Source organism: Triticum dicoccoides, chromosome 5A (assembly GCF_002162155.2).
Source record: "Triticum dicoccoides isolate Atlit2015 ecotype Zavitan chromosome 5A, WEW_v2.0, whole genome shotgun sequence".
Lineage (NCBI taxonomy): Eukaryota > Viridiplantae > Streptophyta > Magnoliopsida > Poales > Poaceae > Triticum > Triticum dicoccoides.
This window is the reverse complement of record NC_041388.1, coordinates 700231420-700258310: the sequence shown is the minus strand read 5'-3', so window position 1 is coordinate 700258310 and position 26891 is coordinate 700231420. Positions and strand designations below refer to the sequence as shown.

At 40.9% G+C, this 26891-nt stretch overlaps 1 protein-coding gene across 1 annotated transcript; it reads left to right on the top strand.

Annotated features, from left to right (window-relative positions):
* The first annotated feature begins 6588 nt into the window (after nt 1-6588).
* Nucleotides 6589-25761, top strand: LOC119304291 (CCR4-NOT transcription complex subunit 1-like). The gene is made up of 51 exons (XM_037581469.1): nt 6589-6737; nt 7620-7923; nt 8027-8255; nt 8355-8694; nt 8780-8893; nt 8971-9099; nt 9181-9357; nt 9443-9634; nt 9938-10075; nt 10584-10706; nt 10797-11041; nt 11559-11662; nt 12264-12358; nt 12445-12681; nt 12879-13076; nt 13440-13530; nt 13640-13737; nt 13832-13977; nt 14059-14167; nt 14249-14395; nt 14651-14698; nt 14769-14897; nt 14985-15215; nt 15311-15469; nt 15557-15642; nt 15721-15826; nt 15904-15999; nt 16125-16277; nt 16586-16762; nt 16859-17079; nt 17167-17284; nt 17371-17487; nt 18282-18326; nt 18705-18782; nt 18864-18980; nt 19896-20022; nt 20154-20254; nt 20508-20612; nt 20810-20890; nt 21271-21417; nt 21501-21629; nt 22308-22355; nt 22504-22650; nt 22762-22823; nt 23677-23830; nt 23922-24113; nt 24190-24294; nt 24386-24517; nt 24814-25059; nt 25147-25248; nt 25343-25761. The coding sequence occupies exons 1-51, from the start codon at nt 6636-6638 to the stop codon at nt 25478-25480; spliced, it is 7215 nt and encodes a 2404-aa protein (XP_037437366.1). The 5' UTR covers nt 6589-6635; the 3' UTR covers nt 25481-25761.
* Nucleotides 25762-26891: the final 1130 nt, after the last annotated feature.

The following is a 26891-nucleotide window of genomic DNA, read 5'->3' as shown; positions in this document are numbered from 1 at the left end:
TTGATTCAAGTGATTGTAGTACTCGGACATTCTGAGCATATGCTCACTAGCTGAGCTATTCTCCTCCATCTTGTAGGCAAAGTGCTGTCAGAGGTATCCTACCTCTCGACACGGGCATGAGTATGAAATACCAATTTCAACTCTTGGAACATCTCATATGCTCCGTGGCGTTCAAAACGTCTTTGAAGCCCCGATTCTAAGCCGTAAAGCATGGTGCACTAAACTATCAAGTAGTCATCATATCGAGCTCGCCAAACGTTCACAACGTCTGCATCCGCTCCTGCAATCGGTCTGTCACCTAGCGGTGCATCAAGGACATAATTATTCTATGCAGCAATGAGGATAATCCTCAGATCACGGATCCAATCTGCATCATTGCTACTAACATCTTTCAACTTAGTTTTTCTCTATGAACATATCAAAAATAAACGGGGAGCTACATCGCGAGCAATTGATCTACAACATAGATATGCAAATACTATCAGGACTAAGTTCATGATAAATTAAAGTTCAATTAATCATATTACTTAAGAACTCCCACTTAGATAGACATCCCTCTAGTCATCTAAATGATCACGTGATCCAAATCAACTAAACCATGTCCGATCATCACGTGAGATGGAGTAGTTTTCAATGGTGAACATCACTATGTTGATCATATCTACTATATGATTCATGCTCGACCTTTCGGTATCAGTGTTCCGAGGCCATATATGTATATGCTAGGCTCGTCAGGTTTAACCCGAGTATTTTCTGCGTGTGCAAAATTGGCTTGCACCCGTTGTACAAGAACATTGAGCTTATCACACCCGATCATCACGTGGTGTCTCGGCATGACGAACTTTTGCAACGGTGCATACTCAAGGAGAACATTTGTACCTTGATTTTTTTAGTGAGAGATCATTTTATAATGCTACCGCCGAACTAAGCAAAATAAGATGTATAAAAGATAATAATCACATGCAATCAAAAATATGTGACATGATATGGCCATCATCATCTTGTGCCTCTGATCTCCATCTCCAAAGTAATGTCATGATCTCCATTGTTACTGGCATGACACCATGATCTCCATCATCTTGATCTTTTATCAACGTGTCGTCACATGGTCGTCTCACCAGCTATTGCTTTTGCAACTATTGCTATCGCATAGCGATAAAGTAAAGCAATTACATGGCACTTGCATCTTATGCAATAAAGAGACAACCATAAGGCTCCTGCCAGTTGCCGATAACTTTAACGAAACATGATCATCTCATACAATAAAATATAGCATCATGCCTTGACCATATCACATCACAACATGCCCTGCAAAAACAAGTTAGACGTCCTCTACTTTGTTGTTGCAAGTTTTACGTGGCTGCTACGGGCTGAGCAAGAACCGTTCTTACCTACACATCAAAACCACAATGATAGTTCGTCAAGTTAGTGATGTTTTAACCTTCAACAATGACCGGACGTAGTCACACTCGGTTCAACTAAAGTTGGAGAAACTGACACCCGCCAGCCACCTATGTGCAAAACACGTCGGTAGAACCAGTCTCGCGTAAGCGTACGTGTAATGTCGGTCCGGGCTGCTTCATCCAACAATACCGCCGAACCAAAGTATGACATGCTGGTAAGCAGTATGACTTATATCGCCCACAACTCACTTGTGTTCTACTCGTGCATATAACATCAACGCATAAACCTGGCTCGGATGCCACTGTTTGTAAACGCAGTAATTTCAAAAATTTCCTACGCACACGCAAGATCATGGTGATGCATAGCAACGAGAGGGGAGAGTGTCGTCTACATACCCTCGTAGACCATAAGCGGAAGCGTTATAACAACGCGGTTGATGTAGTCGTACGTCTTCACGATCAACCGATCCTCGGTACCGAACGTACGGCACCTCCGCGTTCAGCACACGTTCAGCTAGGTGACGTCCCGAGAACTCACTATCCAGTAGAGCTTCGGGAAGAGCTTCATCAGCACGACCGCGTGGTGACAGTGTTGATGAAGCTATCACGCAAGGCTTCGCCTAAGCACCGCTACGATATGACCGAGGTGGATTATGGTGGAGGGAGGCACCGCACACGGCTAAAAGATCAATGATCAATTGTTGTGTGTCTATGGGGTGCCCCTGGCCACGTATATAAAGGAGGGAGGAGGAGGCCGGTCCTAGAGGGGGGCGCCAAGTGTGGGGAGTCCTACTAGGACTCCCAAGTCCTAGTAGGATTCCCCTTTTCCTTTCCGGAAAGAGAGAGGGAGTAGGAAAGGGCAAAGGGGGGCGCCGCCCCCTTTCCCCTAGTCCAATTCAGACCCATGGGGGTGCGCACCTCCTTCCCTTTGGCCTGCCTCCTCTATTCCCGTATGGCCCAATACTTCTCCCGGCGAATTCCCGTAACTCTTCGGTACTCCGAAAAATACCCAAATCACTCGGAACCTTTCCGATGTCCAAATATAACCTTCCAATATATCGATCTTTACATCTCGACCATTTCGAGACTCCTCGTTATGTCCCCGATCTTATCCAGGACTCCGAACAAACTTCGGTCATCAAATCACATAACTCATAATACAAATCGTCACAGAATGTTAAGCGTGCAGACCCTATGGGTTCGAGAACTATGTAGACATGACCGAGACTCATCTCCAGTCAATAACCAATAGCGGAACCTGTATGCTCATATTAGTTTCCTACATATTCTACGAAGATCTTTATCGGTCAAACCGCATAATGGTATACGTTGATCCCTTTGTCATCGGTATGTTACTTGCCCGAGATCCGATCGTCGGTATCTCAATACCTAGTTCAATCTCGTTACTAGCAAGTCTCTTTACTCGTTCCGTAATGCATCATCCCGCAACTAACTCATTAGTCACATTACTTGCAAGGCTTATAGTGATGTGCATTACCGAGAGGGCCCAGAGATACCTCTCCGACAATCGGAGTGACAAATCCTAATCTTGATCTATGTCAACTCAACAAGTACCATCAGAGACACATGTAGAGCACCTTTATAATCACCCAGTTACATTGTGACGTTTGGTAGCACACAAAGTGTTCCTCCGATATTCGGGAGTTGCATAATCTCATAGTCAGAGGAACATGTATAAGTCATGAAGAAAGCAGTAGCAACAAACTAAACGATCATCGTGCTAAGCTAACAGAATGGGTCAAGTCGATCACATCATTCTCTAATGATGTGATCCCGTTAATCAAATGACAACTCATGTCTATGGCTAGGAAACTTAACCATCTTTGATTCAGCGAGCTAGTCAAGTAGAGGTATACTAGTGACACTCTGTTTGTCTATGTATTCACACATGTACTAAGTTTTCGGTTAATACAATTCTAGCATGAATAATAAACATTTATCATGATATAAGGAAATAAATAATAACTTTATTATTGCCTCTAGGGCATATTTCCTTCATAAAGCATACACGATTGATAATATAATAGCATGAAATAATTAAAAATTATAGATATGTTCGAGACGTATCAACACGTCGTCACGAGCGTATGGTCCCACATGTAAGAAGCCACATCACTCACATATGGACCCGCTTGCCAGCATCCACGTCAACACTACATTGGGCCCACATGTCAGAGTTATTGACCGGTCAAACGACAACATCATAACTGTTGGCGACGTTCACCGTCATAGAAAAAATGATGGTCGATCCCACATGTAAGCAACCCCGTTAGCATATTATGGACCCATATGTCAATAGTGTTGACTTGTCAACCAACACCCAACTTATTACTAACAGGCACCGTCAGTGATAAAACCTATGTCGGACCCACTTGGAAGCTGCCCCATCAGTAACTGTTGGCCCCATTTGTCAGAATCTTTGACCAGTCAAACCCACGGAACGATTACTCATGACAAATTATCGTCACCGAAACCGATCTTAGGTGACAGATTGGCCTGTCGTAGGTGACAATATTGGCGTCACCAAAAATGGTCGTCAGTGACAAAATGCAATCTTGCATGAAGGAAAAATTGGTATGGTCAAGAATTTATTTTCTGTGGCGGCACTTCAGTGACGGTGGGGGTGATGAACGGAAAACGTCACCAATCCATATTTGGTGACGAAAAAAGATTTTACTTGACACAAGTGAAACGTCGTAGAATAGCGCTCGTTTTGTAGTGTGAGAAAATCTCAGCGACTCGACTTCCTGTTTCCTATTTAGGTAATCATAAGTAAGTCCCTCGTGCTCAATTGAGAGGATCTCATGACGCTTGAACACTTCACCCATTTGCGATTCAAGAGCAGCATACTCTTCAGACTCCATCTCCTCGACCAATAACTCTTCGAACTTCCTGAGGGTTTTCTCAAAAATTTCAAGGCAGTATTGTTGCTCTTTGGCAATTTTCTCAAGATTGTTGGACTCACTGAAGATGTGCATACTTTAGAAGGAAGAACTTGAAGCATGGATGAACAAGTTACTAAAATTTTTGAGAGTCAAATAATGATCCTAACAAAGTTCACTGGAAAGCCGAAACCTAATCCAGTTGAAAGTGTCAAGTTGATGATAAGTAGCGAAGAAGCTCCAAAGGATCACGATAGGAGGCATATACCTGAGCAATCTTACCCTGTTGACCATTGCAGATTTCCATGAAGATGTTGACGATTGAAGCATCCACTACGCGAGGTATCAAATGATGAGGCGTATAAATGTTTCGTTGATCGAGATGCACTTAAGGTACGTGAATTAGATGCCAAATAAAATAAGTTGTATGGTAAGCTATTGGCTAAGCAAAAAGGATATATTTGAACCCTTTTATTGAAACAGAGATTGGATTGAATAAGTTCAATGCTTTATGAGATCTAGGTGCTAGTGTTTTTACTATCACTAGGACTGTTTATGGCAATCTCAATCTTGGTCATTTTGTTAATAGCGAAATTAAATTGAACATGACCAGCTCTACCTTTACACAAACAGTAGAGATTAAAGATGGTGTAGTCATTCAAATTGATGATCGCCATGTTATAATTGATCTTGTTATCATTGATATGCCAGAAGATCCCATTGCACCTATTATATTAGGCGGACCATTTCTAATAACTATAAAAGCTACCATCAATGTATTTGAAAAAAAATGTGAGATTTGACCTTTCGATGAAGGACCTTTTGTTAGAAACTTTCCCAAGAAAAAAATAGATGGAGATGTATGCAGGAGATGGTATCATCATAAAGGCTAGAATCTACGGGCTTGGCATTATCATGTCGAAGGAGAAGTAATCATCACTAAGGTCAAGCTTATCGACCGAAAATGAAGCGCTTATGGGAGGCAACCCATATAAATAAGGTAGATGAAGAGTAAGTTTGTTTTGTTTTAGCTATTTCAATAAATAGTGTTGAAGTTTTTGTTTGAAGGAAAAGAACAGAAAAAAGAGTCGCTACCGAGCACCGATCGACAAACTCTAAAAACATGTATAATTTATATCTGAGCGCATACAATGCAAAAAAAGGACCAACGACTACCCTTCACATTTGTCCGCTCACTTCTCATTTGAAACACCACCACTGCGACATTTTACTCACTGTCATGTCTTTCGGTAGGGGAGATCGTAGCCATCCTACAACCATTGCTCCAACCTAACATCTACTCCCCCTGACCCTTGCCTTCTACTTACTGCCATCGCCATTGCCTATCAACGCCAGGGGTGTCACATGGAGCAAGAAAACTACATTTAAGGCTTAGACATTCGATCAACATGGAAACCAAACCAATTATGAGCATTATCTTCAAAGACATCTATACCAGCGATGGCAAACTAAACTAAACTAGCGGGATGGCCACCACTAGCTACCCAGTTGGGCACGACATGGCTTGCCACGAGGGCCACCAACCCATAAACCCTAACCTAATGTTGGTATACTTCAAGTTTAAGTGTATACAACAGCAGACACCGCTTCACCAATTTGTATAAAGAGGGTGTGTACATCCCCTATTCCTCCCGCATCCGCCGGCTCGCTTCTCTAACGAGCCGATATTCTCGCGAAGCCTCGACCACTACATCATCTCTCGGTAGGTAGTTCACCGCCAATGCCGCATCGTTTGTCCATGAATCGCCACATAGTGTAACCTAACTTCTACCCAACCTTTGACTTCCCACCCACCGCCGCCCATCATACCTCTGTCGGCATAGGGGGTAGGGAGGGGGGTGTTCACGAAGAGCAAGAAAACCCAATATGACAAACATGTGTGCGTAAAACACCATCCATTTGAAAGTTTGTACTCATCAAAGACAAAACAAACCAAACTTTTTCCTACACAATAAATGCACACAAAATACACACACAAAGCCAAAGAATGCTCTCGAACCTATCTATCCACCCATATCTGCAGACGGGCACAAAATCGGTTGTGCAGCAGCGACCGGCAGAGCCGTCGATCCCCCGACGGACGGCCAGGAAAAGATAAATCGACGCAAACCCGGCGTGACACACGCCGGTCGGCTTCGATCGATCGATCGGGTGCGATCCCGGCTATAAACAACACGAGGGCCATCCGCCCCTCCGCCATCTGCGCCTCGCCCTCGGAGACCCAACAGCGAAGGCCATCAGCCGACCCCCAGCCCCCGCCCGAGCCCCGCTCTCGCCCCCGCCCGCCGCGGCGCTGCCCGCCGGCGAGATGGTCCCGCTGAACCACCCCGGCGTCGCCGCCGAGGTGCGGCTGGTGCTGCAGGGCGCCACCGACGCCGGCCGCGAGTCCGTCCGCCGCGAGCTCTGCCAGGTATATAAAACCCTAGACCCGCTCCCTCGCTGCCCGCCGACCGGTTCGGCGCGTCCGATTCGCCCCTCGCCCGCCCGGATCTGTTCCGCTGTGGTTCGTATCAGCTAATCTCACTCGTCACTGTGGGGGTGCGTCCGTAGGTGATCGTTGCTACATTATCGGGTTGGGTGACCTAGATTCCGAATCGGTGGTGTGCACAGCGTCCCGTGGACCATGAATTGGTCGGCTGCCCTCTGTATGCAGGTGTAGGGCCTGCCTGCAAGCCAGAGCACTTGTGCTAGGGCATGTTTGCCCGAGCTTACAATTCCTGGCAATCGGTCAGCACTTAAGCCCAGGAGTCCGCCTTGTACGCGGTGTGCTGCTGATTCCGAGAGGCCGTTTCGCGGAATTCTGATATTATCACTACCGTTTGCGCGCCGCAAGACGACAAGATACATTTATACTGTAATTAGTAAGCAGAATAGAATGGGAATTCATTTCCCACACTTGGATGTTCCTAATTGAGCTAGTTCTAATTGAACTCGTCATGTCAATGCTCGCTATACAAATTGCGGTCGGCCCATCTGTCCATTTGACGTATGTAGAAGGATTTGGGGATAGGGAATGAGATGTGCCGATGCAGCACCTGGGCTGAGAGTGCAGCACGTGGCGCTGCTGGCATGTGGGATTCCGTCTCCGCATCAGTTGCTTTAATTGCAGACAAGGCGTGGTCTTGTTGGCGGGCAGTATAGGCATGCCCACAAGCAACTCGCAGCCTTTGTGAACAACCCGGCAGTTTACGAGAGAAATTTATTGCTTTAACCATTTCCGCGTACAAACAAAGTACAAAATTAACTAGTTCGGTGCAGGTTTTCTGATATATTTATCTTTCCACCTTTGCAGTTAGTTGACTATGGTCACGATGGATGTCTTTTGCTGCTCCAAGTCTGTTTGGATGAAGTGCTGCTGAATGACAGGGAGGCCAAAAACTTGCAGTTGAAGCATGATCTTCTATCCGCCACTTTCAGATATTGTCTGGATAAAACGTTTTTTAGCACTTGTTTCTGTGAGGCACTGATGCAGATAAAAACTGGTACCGATGGCCTCCTTGAGACTCTGTCGAGTGCACTGGAACTCTCAGTGGCCGAGAAAGTCGGTATTGGTCTTGCGCTGTCAGATTCTGATAATTCAGGCATGAAGCTGAAAGGTAAACAGTAGGTGGTGAAGTTGAACTCTGTGTTGAGTGTATCAGGGTTGCTTCTTCTGTTTTCAGTTGTTTGTTGACATCTACTTTATTTTCATCGTTCCAGGGCAACAATTTGCAATTGCTCAAATTGAGAAGTTGTGTTTGAATCCTAATCAATCGGTACCAAATGATCAAATTCATGAAATCGTCGTCTTCCTTCACCAGACCGATGGCCTGACAAAGCATATGGATACTTTTAGTAACATTGCTTCTCTTCTAGAAGTTGGACAGAGTCCTTTTTTTGCTCCCATCCCCAAAGATCAGCATGATGTTCAGTCAATAAATCATTCAAGGTGTTTAGTCTTTAACTAGCCAAAACCTATACGTTTCGGTTCACCTCATGTCCATTTGATTACTTACATATTACCCCCCTTATTTTCTGTGTCTTGCAGACATTTGGAGATGTACTTGGATAGCACAAATGATGACTTTGAGTCACTTCTTTCTGAAATTGGGAAAGAAATAAGTATGGCGGACATAGTAACTGAGTTGGGTTATGGATGCACTGTTGACAGCACACAGTGTAAGGAAATACTTTCCACTTTTCAGCCTCTTGATGATGTGGCAATATCTAAGTTGCTCGGGGCAGTTATTGGCACTCAAAATAGTCTTGCAGAGGCCCATAACACTTATGCAACCTTCGTATCTGCTATTCGAAATACCCACTTGAGTGAGTCACCTCAATTGACTACATGGAACACAGATGTTCTTGTGGATTCAATCAACGAATTGGTGAGGCCTTGCTCATCGTCATGCTGTATTCTTTTCCTTTGCCTCATGCTTTTGCATTTTAACTTGGTTGTTCTTTCCCATGTAGGCCCCAAGTACTAATTGGGTGCATGTTATGGAAAGCCTTGATCATGAGGGTTTCAGTATTCCTGATGAAGCAGCTTTCTGTTTACTGATGAATATATATGGCCGCGCTTGCAAGGTAAACATATATGTGCTCATTTTCAGGCATTTCAACAGACACACATGCTTGGCTGACAAATTTCTTGAATAATACAGGATCCCTTTCCGCTTCATGCTGTTTGTGGGTCAATGTGGACAAATACAGAAGGCCAGATATCATTTTTAAAGCATGCAATTTCTGCCCCTGCTACTATTTTTACATTTGCACATAGTTCGAGGCTGCTGGTACTATTTTCATAACATGTGGCTTTACTCATGACAAGATCGTGTACAATTCATACATCTAACAGTTGTAATTTCTTATAGGCACTTCCGGACTTTGCAAGTCTTGGTCCAGGTAATCATGCTTGGTTTTGCCTTGACCTTCTAGAGGTTTTGTGCCAGCTTGCTGAAGTTGGACACACTGTGTCGGTGCGGTCCATGCTCGATTATCCTTTGGGACATTGCCCTGAACTCCTACTTGTTGGTCTTGGACACATCAACGTATGACATTCTTCTAGTCCTACTTAACAAGCTACATTCAGTTCAATCATTTTACTACTGTTAATTCCCATGCTCTGCTATGCAGACTGCATATAATCTCCTCCAATTTGAAGTGCTGTCCTGTGCATTTCCTGCTATTCTGAAGGACACCACAAAGAGAAATGTGGTGAATTATCTCTGGCATATTAACCCATGCCTCACCCTTCGAGGATTTGTTGATGCTCATTCTGATCCAAGTTGTCTCCTGAGAATTGTGGATGTGTGTCACGACCTGAAGGTTTGTATAGACACAGTAACATTGACAGTTGTCAAAGTTATTGTTGCAACTTCTTCAGTGTTAATTTTATTTCTGGAAGTTAGGGGTAATATTGGGCTCTTTACAACTACAACAAATAGTAAGCTTTTCCTGAAGAAAGAAACCATTAATGTTGCTGGTGTACCTTGCACGATGATCATTCCATACACTTCTGATATAGAATATTTGGTTATTGCCACCATTTGAAACTATAATGTTGTAATGTTATCTCTATTTTGTCATCTTGTGTGTCATTCATCCAAATTTTATTTCCATTTGAAACAGATCCTATCTGCTGTCCTCGAGTCCACTCCATTCACATTTAGCATTAGATTGGTGGCTGCTGCTTGTAGGAAAGATCATAGCCATCTTGAGAAATGGCTCACTGAGAAGTTAACTGTATACAAGGACGGTTTTGTCGAGGTAATATGCATGATTATATGCCTAAATTACTATCTCTTGATGGTGCATGCTTAGCCATTTTCCATACTCGTTCAGGAGTTTTAAATCTGCTATTGTATTCTTCAATACTTGCCCCCATTTTTATTAGATCTTGTTCTAGTACGCGTGCAGTCAATGTTTTTTTTTCACTTTGATGGCTAATTTCTTTATTTTTCATTTGCAAATGCTATTGTTAGGCTTCTCATAAAAATCTCTTTTGAATCAGTACAGTATTCATGCTTTCCAAACTGTGATTCAAAGAGTTGTGTTCAGATGTGTATAGCTAATGTTTATACTTTATATGTATTTGTTAAAAGTGTGATTCAAAGAGTTGTGGTCAAATATGTATATTGAGACTGTTTTCTTTAAACTTGAGTATATTGAGACTGTTGATGTCCAAAGCGACAAGTAAAAAAGAATGAATTTAGTCTTTTCATTGCCATCTAAAGTTTTAGTTTCCCCTATTTACACTCTGAGCTCTGACTCCCAGGACTGCGTTAATTTCCTGAAAGAAGCTATGAATGCCGCATCTTATGCAGTAGAGGGTACCGCGGAACAACCTCAATTTAGTGTTGTGGACACGTATTGGGAAGCTTGTCCTCCCTTTATAAAGGTTTGACCGATTCTTGGTTATTGTGCTTCTGCAATTTGTTAGTAGCTCTATCTTTCTGCGACTCGTAAATATTGTCACACGCATTTGCAGGTTCTCCAGTCTCACTTGGGACAGCTCTTATCCAACCAACTCTCGGATGAACTAAGGGAGTTGTGTGCTCTGTATGAATCGAGAAATCAGGGTCCTGTAGCAAGGGACATACCTACCTCGGAGGGAGGTTCAGATGATGTTGAAGTAGAAGCAAATGCGTATTTTCACCAGATGTTTTCTGGACAGATAAACATTGATGTGATGATACAAATGCTCACTCGCTTCAAAGAATCTCCAGATAAGAGGTGCATTTCTGAGATCAATTTGAAAATGACTTGTTATTGCCTGTTTAACTCAACTTGTGGTTTACGTAGTCACATAGAAACACTGCAAAAAACTGTATGCACAAGGAACTTACAAGCAACTGATGGTAATAAGCTGAAGTGTTGGATATTCAAGATTATAGCTAACCCAAGCACGGAAATACAATATTATTGGTCTCTTTTACAGTGTAGGACATGATTTAATTACACCATCCTGTCTTTTAGTTATCTGGCTTTCTAGAAATTATTGTTATTTTAACTTGTTTAGTTCAGTTTTGGATAGACAGCCCGCGCAACATTGATTGTTTTGAGAAGTTTTCTGATTGAATCACTGACTGCATTTATTTCCTCCAAAGTTTGTTTTGCCAACGTTGTATGAGATGATAAACACACGCCACTAACTAGTATGCTCTGTTTGTTCTCCAACCTCGTCTAGCAAAGTTTTTCCTGCACTGATAGTTGTTGACAAATGGATTACATGAATGTTATGGATTTCCAGGGAGCAATCAATTTTTAATTGTATGATCTCAAATCTGTTTGAGGAATACAAGTTCTTTACGAAGTATCCGGATAAGCAGCTTAAACTAGCTGCTGTGCTATTTGGTAAGTATATCTTCACTTTGCTACACCTTCATAAGCCACTTATTATATTGAATCGTGACCTGAGGTTACCTTTCTCATTAAAGCACTGTTTTCTGGTTCTCTATCTTGTTGCTTAAACTGCTCGTGACTTAGCTGGACTTGATATAACATAATCTTTTTCCACACAAGTACAGATCTACTACCCAGTCTTGAAAATTACAGCTTGAAAGGGTTGTTGTGTTTTAGGCTTTAACCGTGTTAGATTTGGTTAGAACAATTCACACGTTCTTCCATCAAGACCTTATATTACTTTGCTATTTGATGCTATCCAAACAATACAAGCTTAGGTTGCATTGTATTTTTATGGGGGTTATGATAACTCTCTGACTGCAAAATGCCCACATGTTCTACGTTATTTCATTATGGATCCATGTTTAGTTGCCTGTAACGTACAATAGTGTTCCACACTCTGTTTGTTTCTGCTACATCAAGATTTGAATTAAGGTTATAGTAGTCCATTAGTAGTCTATATGCCTGGAACATGCTCAGCTGAGGCGCAAAAGTCATCATCTGCTCCACTCAATTGTGCTGTTGTCTAATCCAATTCCATCTTTTGAAACAGGATCCCTTATCAAACATGAACTTGTGGCCCACCTCGGACTTGGGATTGCTCTACGCGCTGTTCTTGATGCCTTACGCAAGTCTGTTGATTCAAAGGTAGCTCAAATCTGTTTTATTTTGGTATCCACATATGTTCACTGATCTGTGCAATCTGTAGTCCTGATCGTGTTATTTGGATGCAGATGTTTATGTTTGGTACGACAGCATTGGAACAATTCATGGATCGTGTAATAGAGTGGCCACAGTACTGCAATCACATATTGCAGATTTCACATCTTCGAGCTACTCATGCTGAAATGGTCTCTGCAATTGAGCGAGCACTTGCCCGAATTTCATCAAGTCAAAATGAGCCCAACGCTGGCAACTTGCTTTCTACAGAGCAGCTTGTTTCTGGATTGTCATCTATTGAAGCCATGGAGGTAAATCATCACAAAAACTTAAATGAGGGTAAATAATCTTGGCAACTGTTGAATCGGAACTGAAGGTGGATTGGCCACCAGGAATGTATTGTTCGGCAATTTTCAGGATAATAAGATCCTGCCACTTTCCTACTGTTTTGATATGTTCTGCTGTGACCTAATCCCTTTTCATCATTGACATGGTTGGATTTCTTTAGGCATCTGAACCATCATGGCAGTTAATGGGTACATCTCCAACTCAGCTAGGAAGGACACCTTACCCGTTGCAGCAAAGGCAACCAAGTGTCCTTGGAGACAGGTCCAAGATCTCCATCGGCACCTCTCAGAATAAGAGCATTTTACCTAGTCAGCCTTCGGTTCCTTCAGCATCTGCTGATTCAGCCTTTAATTTAAAGGTACTTTTCTAAGGCATCTGGGGGTATTAAAGATTTTCTACTCCCTACGTTCCTAAATATTTGTCTTTCTAGAGATTTCAACAAGTGACTACATACAGAGCAAAATGAGTGAATCTACACTCTAAAATATGTCTATATACATCCGTATGTGATAGTCCATTTGAAATATCTAAAAAGACAAATATTTAGGAATGGAGGGAGTAGATGCTTTCCTGTTACCTTGCCTGTTCATATTTCCAAAAGTGAGATGCTTGGATGCAGTGCTGGTGTCTGATCTTTTTTTTCTTTCTTTTATGTTATTTGTGTAACTTAGCCACCAGTAACTGTCTCTCTTTGACCTACTGTGAAAATATTCAATTGCAGACTACTGTTCCACCTTCATTAGCTCACTCTACGAGCATGTCAAATAGTGCTCATTCCACTAGTTTTCTGCGCCCCCGGAATACCTCGACAGGTGACTTGATTACTTGTTATTTTCACAAGAAGAGTGGTGATTACATTTTATTTGTTCTATAATCTCTATGCTACCGCTCCATGAATTATTTTCTGGTCCCTTTTTATAGTTTTGCCCTGGCAACATTCCTACACTACGGGATTTGGAAATGCTTTAAATATTGAGACACTTGTAGCAGCAGCGGAGCAAAGAGATAATCCAATTGAGGTTGGTATTGGCGTATCGCTATTGTTTTCCATGGTGTGCTCTCATGGGAGAATACACAATGTGGTTGGGCTAATTGATTTTCCTCTCCATCTAGACTCCCCCATCTGAAGTTCAGGACAAGATCTTGTTTATGATTAACAATATATCCACCTCTAATATGGAAGCCAAGGCGAAAGAATTTAATGAAGTGCTTCAGGAACAATATTATCCTTGGTTTGCACAGTACATGGTCATGAAAAGGTACAATACCCATTCATTTCCTCTCTTTTTTGCACCAGTTTTTCTAACGTTGAAGCACTAATTCCATGTCCATCTTTGCAGGGCAAGCATCGAGCCAAATTTTCATGATTTATACCTGAAATTCTTTGACAAACTTAACTCAAGATCCTTGAGTAAGGAGATGCTGAAAGCTACATATGAGAACTGCAAGGTTGTGGTCACTCTAACTTGTCTACCTTTTCTGCCTTGACCATAAAACAAGCTTGTTGAACCTTAAGATTTTCCTGTGCAGGTTTTGTTAAGATCAGATCTTATCAAATCTAGTTCCGAGGAACGTTCCTTGCTAAAAAATTTGGGCAGTTGGTTGGGAAAATTTACCATTGGAAGAAACCAGACATTAAGAGCCAAGGAAATTGACCCGAAATCTCTTATTGTGGAGGTACTTGTTTTGTACCAGATTCTGCATTTTAGATCTTTTTTGACTGCATACTCTGCCAAATATTCTTCGCTGAGTTCAGTTACTGAGTTCTCCCTCCCTTCTACAGACCGTTCGGCCATGCCTGACTTGTTTTGGGTCTTATTTATTTCTAAAACTTGCATTTTACCTATATTTGCGTGCATGTATCGGTGGCGTGATTCTGCCAAGTGGTATTAAGCAATTATGCTTGACAATCTTTTGAAATTATCATTTCAGGCTTATGAGAGAGGACTTATGATTGCTGTAATTCCATTCACTTCAAAGGTGTGTATTTGCAGCATTCTCATTTGTATAAAACATGCTGCCTGGTATCTGACCAGTGCTTGCTCTGCAGATTCTCGAACCTTGCCATTCAAGTATAGCATATCGTCCTCCAAATCCGTGGACAATGGGAATTCTTAGTCTACTTTCTGAGATCTATAATCTACCAAACCTGAAGATGAATCTAAAATTTGACATTGAGGTTGTCAACTTTTTTGGTTAGACTGTCTTGTTGACTATCTTTTGTTCTATTTTTACACTCTATAACTCTTATTATGTGGGATTTTAGGTCCTGTTTAAGAACCTCAGTGTGGACATGAAAGATGTGAAACCGACTTCCCTTCTTAAAGATCGAGGACGTGAAGTTGAGGGAAACCCAGATTTTTCAAACAAAGATGTTGCTTCGTCCCAAACCCCAGTGGCTGCAGAAGTCTCTTCAGGTGTCAACCCCCCAATAAAACATGTAGACCTGCAGCCTGAGGTCAATAGCACTTCCCGTACCCTGAGCCTTCCAACTTTGGTGAGTCAAGATGGCTTGGGCATGCGTTATCAATTCAATCATGTTAGGGGGTGCAGTCTTGTTCTATTATATTTACACATTTTTTATGCATGCAGTATACTGCTCCTGTTCGTCTCCCTCCTAACAGTATGGTGGAGGATGATAAAATTGCTCTAATGATGCCTGAGCAAGTTCCCTCTCACACCTTGACCCAGGTCTCATCTTCACAAACACCATTAGTATCACTATCGCCATCGCCACTCTCTCTAACTCAGGTGTGCCATGCTACCATTTTCACCCATCTTTTGCTGGGTTACTAGATTTTATATGTTATTGTGCAATTTCTCATCTGTTGTTTGCAGCTTTTGTCGCTGATTCCACATGATGAGATACGCTTCAAAATAAGCTCAAAACTTTTGCCTTTTGGCTCACAGTTGCAGTTCAGCAAGTATGTTTGATGCTTCTAAACATAAATATCTGACACAATTTGGATTTGACTAGCTGATAAACTCCTGTTATTCCATAGAATCATGGGTGTGGCTTTGGATAAGGCTATCAAAGAGATAATACTCCCAGTCATTGAAAGAAGTGTCTCAATAGCAAGCAAAACTACAAAAGAAATTATTCTAAAGGTTTCCTTGTGTTCTTTCTCAAAGTTTTTTGTCATAGTGAAATTGTTGTTATGTTACTGATATTTTAATTCCTGAAGGATTATGCAACGGAATCTGATTACAGTGCCGCAAATCGCTCGGCTCGTTTGATGGTCGGAACATTAGCTGGAAGTCTAGCCCATGTTACTTGCAAGGTACCTCTTGCTTGTTTTTAAGCCCTATAAGCAGTGACGTTCTTCTGTTTTGTCTTGTGGTTGTTTTTATTGTTTTTAATCTTTTGTGCAACCTATTATATTATTTCCTTTTCCCTCTCGTGTAGGAACCGCTTCGTGTTGCGCTACTGTCTCATCTCCGAAGCCTTACTCAAAACCTTGCTAGCAACAGCGAAACTCTTGAGCAAGTAGTACAGGTTCTGATCAACGACAATTTGGATCTTGGCTGTGCAAGTATCGAGTCTGTAGCGGCGCGCAAGGTAGCTCTTTGACATGCTATCGTGTCCCTTGTCCTACTCAACAAGACAGTAACATATACTTTATTTGCTGTTTCTTAAAAGTCTAGACACATTTTCTTGAGTTTCCATGCATTATGTGATCTTCTATAGTCTAGTTCAGCAATTTGAGTGCCAATATCTACCAGTGATTTACTTTCATACTGTGGAACTTGCCTCCTCTCCTTTTCTAATCACCCTGAGCATGTCCCCATTAGCATTTTGCCAACAATGAGCTACAATCGCGAAGTTGGTCAAGTTCACTGCCTCATGACATGTATGCCATTTTGCAGGCTGTTGATTCGATTGAGGGTGAAATAACTCAATCCTTTTCACAACAAAGGAAGAAAAGAGAGGCAGCTGGTCCTACATATTATGACTCTTTTACTTATGCTCAAGGTCCATTTGCCCCTGTACCTGAAGTATTCCATACCAAGGCAGAGTCTCCTGCCCAACAACGAGTATATGAGGTGTAGCACCAGGACTTCAAATTGTCAATTGGAATTAACACACGATGTTTCTGTACTGTACATGTGACTAGCTGCATCTTGTGTTGTTGATTTCAGGAGTTTGGTCATGTATGGCAGAGTCATGGCCAAAGTGTTGGTGCTGCAGGTTCTGGTACAGCTGCTGTATCGAGCAATTTTGGTGTACCTCGAGCTTACAGCCCAAGTTTAGCACAAGCTTCCAGTGCTTTCTTGTCTGCTCAAACAGCTCCACTTACATTAACTCAGCCTACAGAGCTGGTGTATGAGGAATTGATTCCTGGCGCTGCACAACTTTCTAGGTACACATACTTTGGTACCTTTTGGTTTTGAAATGTGGTTTGCTCGAACTGCTATCCCTAGATTGATGAACACCTTGTGCCTCGTAGTGATTCTCCTGCTCAAGTTGGGATCAGCGACTCTTCTGGCTGGCTTGGTGGAACCATTGGTGATGCATCCACATCTCCACCCTTGATGTCTAATGACTTACCTGCGGGTGGAATAATGGTCACGACCAACATAACATTTCTTCTTCACTTCATGTGTACATGATATATGACAGACTTCTGAAACCTGTTTCAATCATGTACCAGGATTTAAATGTTATGACGCCACCTCCAGCTACATTTTCTGACAATCTAGGATCTGGTTTACCTGATACTTTGAGCACTGGTGATGCTATGGAGAGATACGAACAGGTTTCACAAAAGGTAAATTTGGAGATATATATATGTGAACTGATAATCAGCAACACATGAACTATCATTCAATTTTGTCATGATTTGATGGCTGCTTTCTATCAGAATGAATACCTAAATTTATATTCTATGATCCAAAGGCCAACATATAACAGACAGGTCTGGGTAATAACAGAAAACACCTTATATTTTAAAATGTATTAGCCATGTGAGTCAGTAACTCTATTGTCTTTTATTTAGGACTTGTTATCATATGTTCTATTAATTTTATTATTATCATGTGGAGTTTTTGTTGAATGCATCTGATAATTTATCTTAGTTTCTAACCAAAGCAGCCCTGTTCTTCGCTTCGGATACGAGTATATAAACTGGCTCACTAGTCTGGTTCTGCCTAGGCATGTATATGCCTCCACTTTGTGCTTCGTCTACAGACTGCCCACACCACACGTGCTTCTTTGTCACCTGTGCCATGCTTCATTTTTGTTGGACTCTTTAGTAGTTGGTTTGTTGGAGACTCTTTATTTATTTAACAGTAGATAGAAATATTTAGGTTAGTTTCATTTTGAAGACGCCATCACGTACATGTGGGGTTGTCAAGTGGGCCCACATGTCAGTGGCACATTGTTGATATGTCTTTGTGATGGTGCAGAGCGATCTGCATTCATTTTGTTTCTTATGTTTATATATCTCAGTGTAAATAATTTGAACTTTACTATAAATTCCGACCTTCTGTACTTTCTGATTTAAAATCTCAATTCCATGTACATATCTCTGTTTTGCTTAACTGATTTGTTGTTACCCTCCAGCTGGAAGTCTTGATTGCCAAGGATGGTAAAGATGTGGAAATCCAGGTTAACCCTCATTACTTCCCTCATTACTTCTACTCTGTAGGAATTCAGTGCTTCCACTTTAGGCAACGTGTGGCCTCTGCCACTGCTCCTGTAGTCCTGTGTTGTGAACCAAAACAATAGGTGTGAATACTGTGGCAAGAGAAACAATATGTCATCATCCCGTGTAGCAACTAAGAAGTGTAGGAACTATCGAGTGTGGTGCACCACTGTGTTTTTAGGCAATATTTGCTGTGAACCAAACAGCTCATCGATCTGTCGCTGTAACATTTTGTGAAGTTAATCACACCGTGCATGGTTTCATTGTTTAGTATATTAAAGACTCATATACCTTATCTAATTGTTACTAACATGTCTTCTTCATTGTGTTCTCTTGTTCAGTCTGTTGTAGCGGAAGTTCCTGATATCTTACTCAAATGTGTTAACCGGGATGAGGCTGCATTAGCTGTTGCACAAAAGGTAAATCATGGTCATTTTGTTATTCACAATACTCTGTCAATTGTTCTTCTAACATATTTTTCTTGGTGTCTTTGGTCTCAGGTTTTCAAAAGTTTGTATGACAACACATCAAATAGCGGTTTTGTCATGTGGTCTCTAGCAACCTTAGTTGCGATAAGAGATGTATGCAAGCTTGTTGTCAAGGAGCTAACAAATTCCGTATGTTTCTTTATGGCATATACCCTTTGTTTTAGTTGCCTTTTTTCGCTTTCCTGATTTTCCATAATTCATTTTGTTGTGCTACGTCAATGTAGTTTGTTGTTATTGATCCAAAGGTCTATGTCACTCGTATATCCATCTACTTACTTACTTACTTACGAAGCCTTTTATCCCAAACAAGTTGGGGTAGGCTAGATATGAAACCCTTTCACGAGGACTTCCCAGGAGGTCACCCATCCTAGTACTACTCTTGCCCAAATGGGTTTCATACCCAAAAGACTGGCTAGTTTTTACGTTGGCTCGCCAAGCCTATCACAACCCTTAGATATGAAACCCTTTCACGAGGACTTCCTAGGAGGTCACCCATCCTAGTACTATTCTCGCTCAAATGGGTTTTCATACCTATGGGACTGGCTAGTTTTTACGTTGGCTCGCCAAGCCTATCACAACCCTCCTCCTTTCACTCGTATATCCATCAATGAGCCTTAATTTCATCTGAATGCCGTGTTTAAATTTGTTATGCCTCTATTTATTAGTTGCATTTGTCTGCAATATGTCTGGTATGTTAGACTACCTTTGATGAGTGTGAATCGACCTTTTTGTGTCTTGTGAGATAATTTAGTGTAATGCAGTTGTGCATAAGAGCGAGCGGGCTGCCAAACAATATTCAGTTAATAAACAACGTACTAACGATACAAATTACAACCGTTAGTTCCGTTTTGGAATTAGCACTTGGCACAGGTTTATGCAGCATATTTGAACCCTTGTGCGACAGAGATCACCTATTGATATTTAATTCTCAGGAACGGAGTTTATCAATTGGGCTCTTGGTTTGCTGTGATTTGTTCCACAGTTCTCAGGTTGGGGACTTCACAGACAAGTTTTTTAATTGTCTTGTCAACTTTTTGTGCGCAGGTAATCTATTTGGACGATGAGAAGAAGTTTAATAGTGAAATCATTTTTGCCCTTATTCGTTCTGATTTGCTGGATGTCAAAGAGTACAATGTTCATTTAGCAAAGCTAATTGACGGTGGAAGAAACAGTACGTTGAATTGTTTTGTTTTGTAGTATATAGTACTTCCTGTGTTCATAGTCCTCACAAATACCGGACCTGTGCCTCTTGTATAATTTTCGTCTATTAATTGGGTTGCCAAATGTTTCTTCTCTCCTCAGAGATTGCAACAGAATTTGCCATGTCACTTGTCCAGACATTGATTACTCAGGACTCTGCTAGTATCTCAGAACTCCAGGATGTTGTTGATGTGCTATCAAAGGTGCACTGATTTTCTGAGCTGCTCTATATATTCAGTTGTTGCCCCGTTGGTCTTGCCCCCAGGAGCATGCTCTGGCAACCAAGGACAATTTTTGTATTTTCTGATTGAATATTTCTATCCAAAAAATATTTCTTTTTGCCAAACAAATTACAAATTTTGGACAACAGCTAGATATTGAAGGTAGTTACTCGAAATGGAGATCAGATTCAGTACATTTCAAAATCTGGCTCACTCTTATACATTTGGGTTTCAGATTTCAAGGAGGCCAGGTTCACCTGCGTTGATGCAACAGGTGAATGAGATTGCAAGGAATAATGCTAACAATGCTCCTGGTTTTGCTTTTGGGAAGGATAAAAAGGTTAGGCCACATTTAAAAATGATCTCAACTATCAAGTGTTGTTTGTTCACATTTAAAAATGATCTCAACTATCAAGTGTCTTTTGTTCACATTTAAAAATGATCTCAACTATCAGGTGTCTTTTGTTCACAATGTGTCTCGTAGGTAAACGCAGTTGGTGACTCGATTGTATCTAAACATGTCTTGCAAATTTGTAGGTTCTACCTAACCGTGCAAACAAAGAGGAAAACAGTGTTAACGACGCCACTGTAGCTGATTCTGTTGCTTTTCAAGACCAGGTATCTTTTGTGGAACTTGTTCAGTAGCATAAACTATGAATTCTGCAATATTTACTAGAACTTTGTTTTGATTCATGTGAATCTTGAGGATATAACAGTAAGATTTTTCTTTGCTATATGTAGGCTTTAGATGCTTATTTGTGTTTCTGATACCCCCTTATTTCTACATTTGATAATTTGGACATGCAAGTTAACTTAAGTAGTGCCTAACCACAGTACAAGTTTTGGTTTAAATCGGTCATCTGGTTTTGTTAACATAATTTTATCCTTACAGTGTAGAAAAATATCAGTATAACATATTATTTTAAAGGTCCATTTTACACATCAGAATGAATTGTATATGCTAGGAAGTTTGATGCATTATATTGGTTGATTCACAGGTTGCACACCTATTTTCTGAGTGGTGCCAAATATGTGATCATCCAAATGCTAGTGATGCGGCCTATAGTCGTTATGTTATGCAGTTGCAACATATTGGCCTGCTGAAGGGAGATGAATTCACTGAGCGTTTCTTCCGAATTCTCACGGTGATTATTCTACTCGTAGATTATACTCTGTCTGTGTGTGTTACTTTTTTTGTTACTTTCATGCCAATTTTTGAATCAATCAGGAACTTGCTGTTGCACACTCTCTAGTCTCTGAGCAAATTAATGCTCCTGGTGGATTGTCTCAGCAGTCATCACATATATCATATTTCCCCATTGATTCATATTCGAAGCTTGTGTCTGTGGTGATAAAGGTATCTATGAAATTATTTTGTACACATGCTTCCGTATTACTTTGGAGTCTGCCGTGTATGGTTTAGGATTGTTGTAGGATGAATATGGAATTTTTAAAGGTTCATTCTTTTTGTAGCTGTCAACTTGTTATGTTTGTGAGCAAGAACTGGCACGTGAATAATGTCCCTGCTAATGAAACAGAAAATAAACAGGCTTTTTATAGGAGCAGAATGCAGTGATCGATTTATTTGCCTATCATGTATTCTTCCCTCGTTTATTTTTTTCCAGTGACATGTTGTATAACTTGATGCATATACGTACCTCAAGAAATGGACTCGAGTTCATAATGATTTATTTTATGTATGTATTCTGTGAGTTATGTAGCATTCTGTTTCTTTAGTACAGCTGAATTGTTGTTTGCCCTGGATACTGTCGGATGTTGTTTTTCAGTATGGATTATTTGGTCAAATCACTCACAGGGCTTTACTATCACTGTTTCTTATAGCAAATTTATCCACACTCCCTTTTATGTTAAAAAGTTCGCTTATAGCTAGCCACAGGGGATAACTTCAAACGTGGAAAGTTATGTTTGTCAAAAAGATAGTTGAAGTCACAATTTTTTGACGGCATGCACAGAAGATTATGCTCTCTAATCTCTATTATCCTGGATACTAATTCCTCTTATTATTTGTCTTCAGAATTGTTCAGTGGAAATAGGACCAAATAAAGGCAGCCTTCTTCCCAAGGTCAGTATCTAGAAACCAGTGATAACCTTTTGCCCTATACTAGTTAAAGAATGTAGAATCAAATTCTGGATTCAGAAGTTGGACTTCAAAAATCTTTCATTCAAATTACTTGGAAGTACTGAAGTTAAATTGTTTTCAATGTGTCCAGATATTGTCAGTGACAATTAGGGTCATTCAGAAAGATGCTGAAGAGAAGAAAGCTTCATTTAACCCCCGACCATACTTTCGGCTGTTTATCAATTGGCTGAATGACCTTAGTACTTCTGAACTCCATCATGATGGAGCTAATTTCCAGGTACACGTGTTTTTAACTATGTATAGTTTATTCTTTTTGTACCAGGAACTATTTTAGTTTATTATTTATTGTACCAGGAGGAATATAACTCTCTTTTTTGGTATATATCAGGTTTTGGCTGCATTTGCAAATGCATTCCATGTACTGCAACCCTCGAGAATTCCTAGCATGAGGTTTGTCCATCACTTTTGGCTCACTTATTAATCTACCCATCCTATGTCAATATCTACATGCTATGTCATCTGATGTTTCTGAATCATTGTAGTTTAGGCACCATACAAGATTGTTAGTTCAATGTGCTTTATATCCTAGTCCCCGTCCCCCCGCGTATCTTTGAAGATTTTCCTTCTCTAAGTGCTTCGTTAAAATTTTCTTTTGTACAGCACTGATTATGTAATAATGTTAACTCACAGTCCCACATCAAAAGGTCGACTCAATTGTCCTTGTACTCTACTTGCTGTGCGGCTGTTATGCACAAGGTTGGTTAGCTATCAGGATTGGTTAGGGTGCTCACTTTCAAGTACTCCCTCCGTTCCAAATTACTCGTCGCAGAAATGGATGTATCTAGAACTAAAATACATCTAGATACATTCATACTTGCGACAAGTAATTTGGAACGGAGGGAGTAGCAGCCAGCAAAACAGCATGGCTCTTATTTGGATACAAGACCTTGCGTCAAGATGACCAGCCCAATGCCTTTCAATAAAGCAGGCGTCACCTAGTAGTGTTTGTCTTATCTAACTAATCAAATAATAAGATGACTTGACAAAAATAAAGAAAATTACACTAGGGTAACTATATAGATGATACTGCTGCTGCCCCTTGGTGCAGCCTCCAGCCTCTCTGGATTATGTGCACATGCCTGCTTCTCCTTGTTGTCGTCAGACCAAAATCCTGTAATAGTGGTTGATAGTTTCTGGTTTTTTACTGCAGCTAAACCTCAAATGTTCACTTATAGATTTGTACTTTGTTTGAAATCTGTATTGGTAATATTTTGGTAATCTGATTAACACTGTTCTGTTGCAGCTTTGCTTGGCTTGAGTTGGTGAGTCATAGAACCTTCATGGCAAGACTGCTGACGGGCAATTCACAAAAAGGGTGGCCTTTTTTCCAACGGCTACTTATTGATCTGTTCAAATTCATGGAACCGTATTTGAGAACTGCCGACCTTTTAGAACCAGTTAATCCCCCCTTTCCAATCACTTTTCGCATTTGTCTTGTTCAAGTAATTATGAGCCACCTCTTATATCTGTTGTGTTTGTTTTACTTAGGTGCACCTTATGTACAAAGGAACTATGAGAGTGCTGCTTGTACTACTCCATGACTTTCCTGAATTTCTGTGTGATTATCACTTCAGTTTTTGTGACGTGATCCCTTCCAGTTGCATTCAAATGCGCAATGTCATTCTTAGTGCTTTTCCGCGCAACATGAGACTTCCAGACCCATCTACTCCTAACCTGAAGGTCTATCTAAAGAGACATAAAAGTTCCTTCCATTCTCCTAATTTCAGACAATATCTGACTCTTGTTTCTGTGGCAGATTGATCTGCTAGCTGAAATTTCATTACCTCCACGAATCATGTCAGATGTCGATGGTGCCCTCAAGTCAAAGCATATGAAGGCTGATGTCGATGAGTATCTTAAGGTGATGGCATTTATATATGCTTAATGAATTGCTTGCGTTGTCTGGGACCCTCATTTTACAGCATTGTTGAATCTTCACTTGTATTGTGCAGAGACCAGAAGGCTCATCCTTTTTGAATGATCTGAAGCAAAAATTGGTGCTGCCTCAGAATGAAGCTAATGTTGCTGGGACACGCTACAATGTGCCTCTGATGAATTCGCTTGTTCTCTACATTGGCATCCAAGTGAGTATATTTTTTATCTCATGCGGTGGAATTACCAGTAGGGACTTGCTACTTCTGAGTACTTGTTCATAGACCAATTCTTCTTTCCTAAGAAAAAACCACCGCAAATTTCTTCCGCACACTTGAGGTTGTCCTCTTCCTCTTGTCTTACATGTTCTCTTATTTTTCTCTAATATAGGATAACGGTAATCTTCTGTCTCGTTTTTGTTTAATTAGTTTGTTGTGAGTTTGCCATTCTGCTTCTTTTATTTGTTATATGTCATATTCTAAGCTGCTATTTGGAAATAAAATTTCAGGCGGTGCAACAATTGCAAGCGAACAAGGCAAATGCATCTGCGTCAGCACAGCAGATTAACCATAATACAATGGATATTTTTCAGATCGAAACAGCGACTGAATTTTTCAGATATCTTGTAACGAACTTGGATACAGAGGGGCGCTACCTATTTTTGAATGCGATTGCTAACCAACTGCGCTACCCGAATAGCCACACACACTACTTCTCCTTCATCATTCTGTATCTATTTGCTGAAGCTGCCCAGGTATTTTTCAGTTGATGCAAAGCGATTATGAATCTAGTTTGTTTCCTTTCTCCTAACTAACAAAGGAGCTGGAACTGGAATTTGCAGGAACATATCCAGGAGCAGGTAACCAGGGTTCTCTTAGAACGGCTGATAGTGAACCGTCCTCACCCCTGGGGATTACTCATCACCTTCATCGAGCTGATAAAGGTATTTTGTAAAAAAATTGCATTTTTATTCATGTTTGGTGAAATCCATCACCACAATGGTGACTAATGAATGCGGCATTGTTGCTCTCTGTTAGAACCCACGCTACAACTTTTGGAACCGAGCCTTCACACACTGCGCACCTGAGATTAAGCAGCTGTTTGAGTCGGTCGCAAAGTCATGCGGTGGAGGCGCTGGAAAGGCAGTGGATGATGGCTCTGATGGCGGCCACTAATGTAGTTAGTTTCTTGTAAATGGTATATGGCTGCTTGTCATGGTCTGATGGGTTGATGTGCGCTTGCTGACAGATATTTGTTTTGTATCATACTGGATATTGTGCTGTGAAGATTGTGGTGAACCCTTTAACCATCAGCAAATATTAGCCCTTAGAGGTACTTACTCATATTATATTTGTAAAAATCAGGTGTTTGTCGTATCATACTTTGTTGTTTGTTGAAAAGTGTATTCCAAACCCTGAGCAATAAACATATCATGCAACAATTGTAAAGCAGTTTATTTTTGACGGAAAACAATAATATTCGTATGTTGTAGTGTCTGACGACTATTTGTACGTTTCGCACATGGCACCACCTGCAGATCTATGAATAGGAAACATCGTCACCAGTGAAGTTTGGACCCTAATATCTGGTGATCGTTTTTGTTGGGGAGGTTAACCAGCAAATGAAAAGCTCACCCTCGAGTGCACAAATATTTTCTTATACTCCCTCTGTAAAGAAATATAAAAACATTTAGATTACTACTTCAGTGATCTAAATGCTTACAAGAAAGACATGGAAAATGAAATTGCCATGTTTGAAAGACAAAAAAAAATATTGTGCATCTGCTGTGTACACAAAACAAATTGAGCAGTTTTAACATGCTCCCTCTTACCCCTCTTTTTACATGAAAGGTAAGACTATATAATACTCCCTCCATTTTTAAATACAAGTCTTTTTAGAGATTTTAATATGGACTGCATACAGAGCAAAATGAGTGAATTTACACTCTAAACTACGTCTATATACATCCATATGTAGCCATAGTGAAAATTTCTAGAAAGACTTGTATTTAGAAACGGAGGGAGTGGATCTACAGTTGATCTCATTAGTTAGTGGTCTAGTTAAACCTTCTTACCTCACATGTAAAAAAAGAGGGAAGAGGGAGCATGTTAAAATTTGCCTTACGTGTGAACATAAAAAAAGATTAAATTTGCCATGATAAAAAGAAAAGGAAAGAGGAAGTGAGAATTGATCCAATGCAGTAGGAGGGTTATGTTTGAATATGATGCATTTTGCACGGCTTTTGTGTCCTAGCTAACGAGTTTCAAAAGTTAACACATTAAGATCTGTGCGGCACATCCAATGGCAGCCGATGCGTCCACTGGGATAAGCCAATTTTTTTTGTTTCTAACTTGAAAGGCAAGTGCAGAAGTATGAGTATGAAATGTTGTCATCAATAAAGTTATTAGGTTTATAGTAGTGATTGGATTTGATAGATTTTTTGTAGGGGGAGATGCCGCAAGGGTCGGTGTTGTTGGTGCAGACAACCGTCAGCGTTCACAGGCCGTCGCCAGGGTGCTGCGAGGAGGGGGTGAAATGCATGGGGGTGTTATAGGTGACAGGGGCTATTGCATGCCATCACCAAGG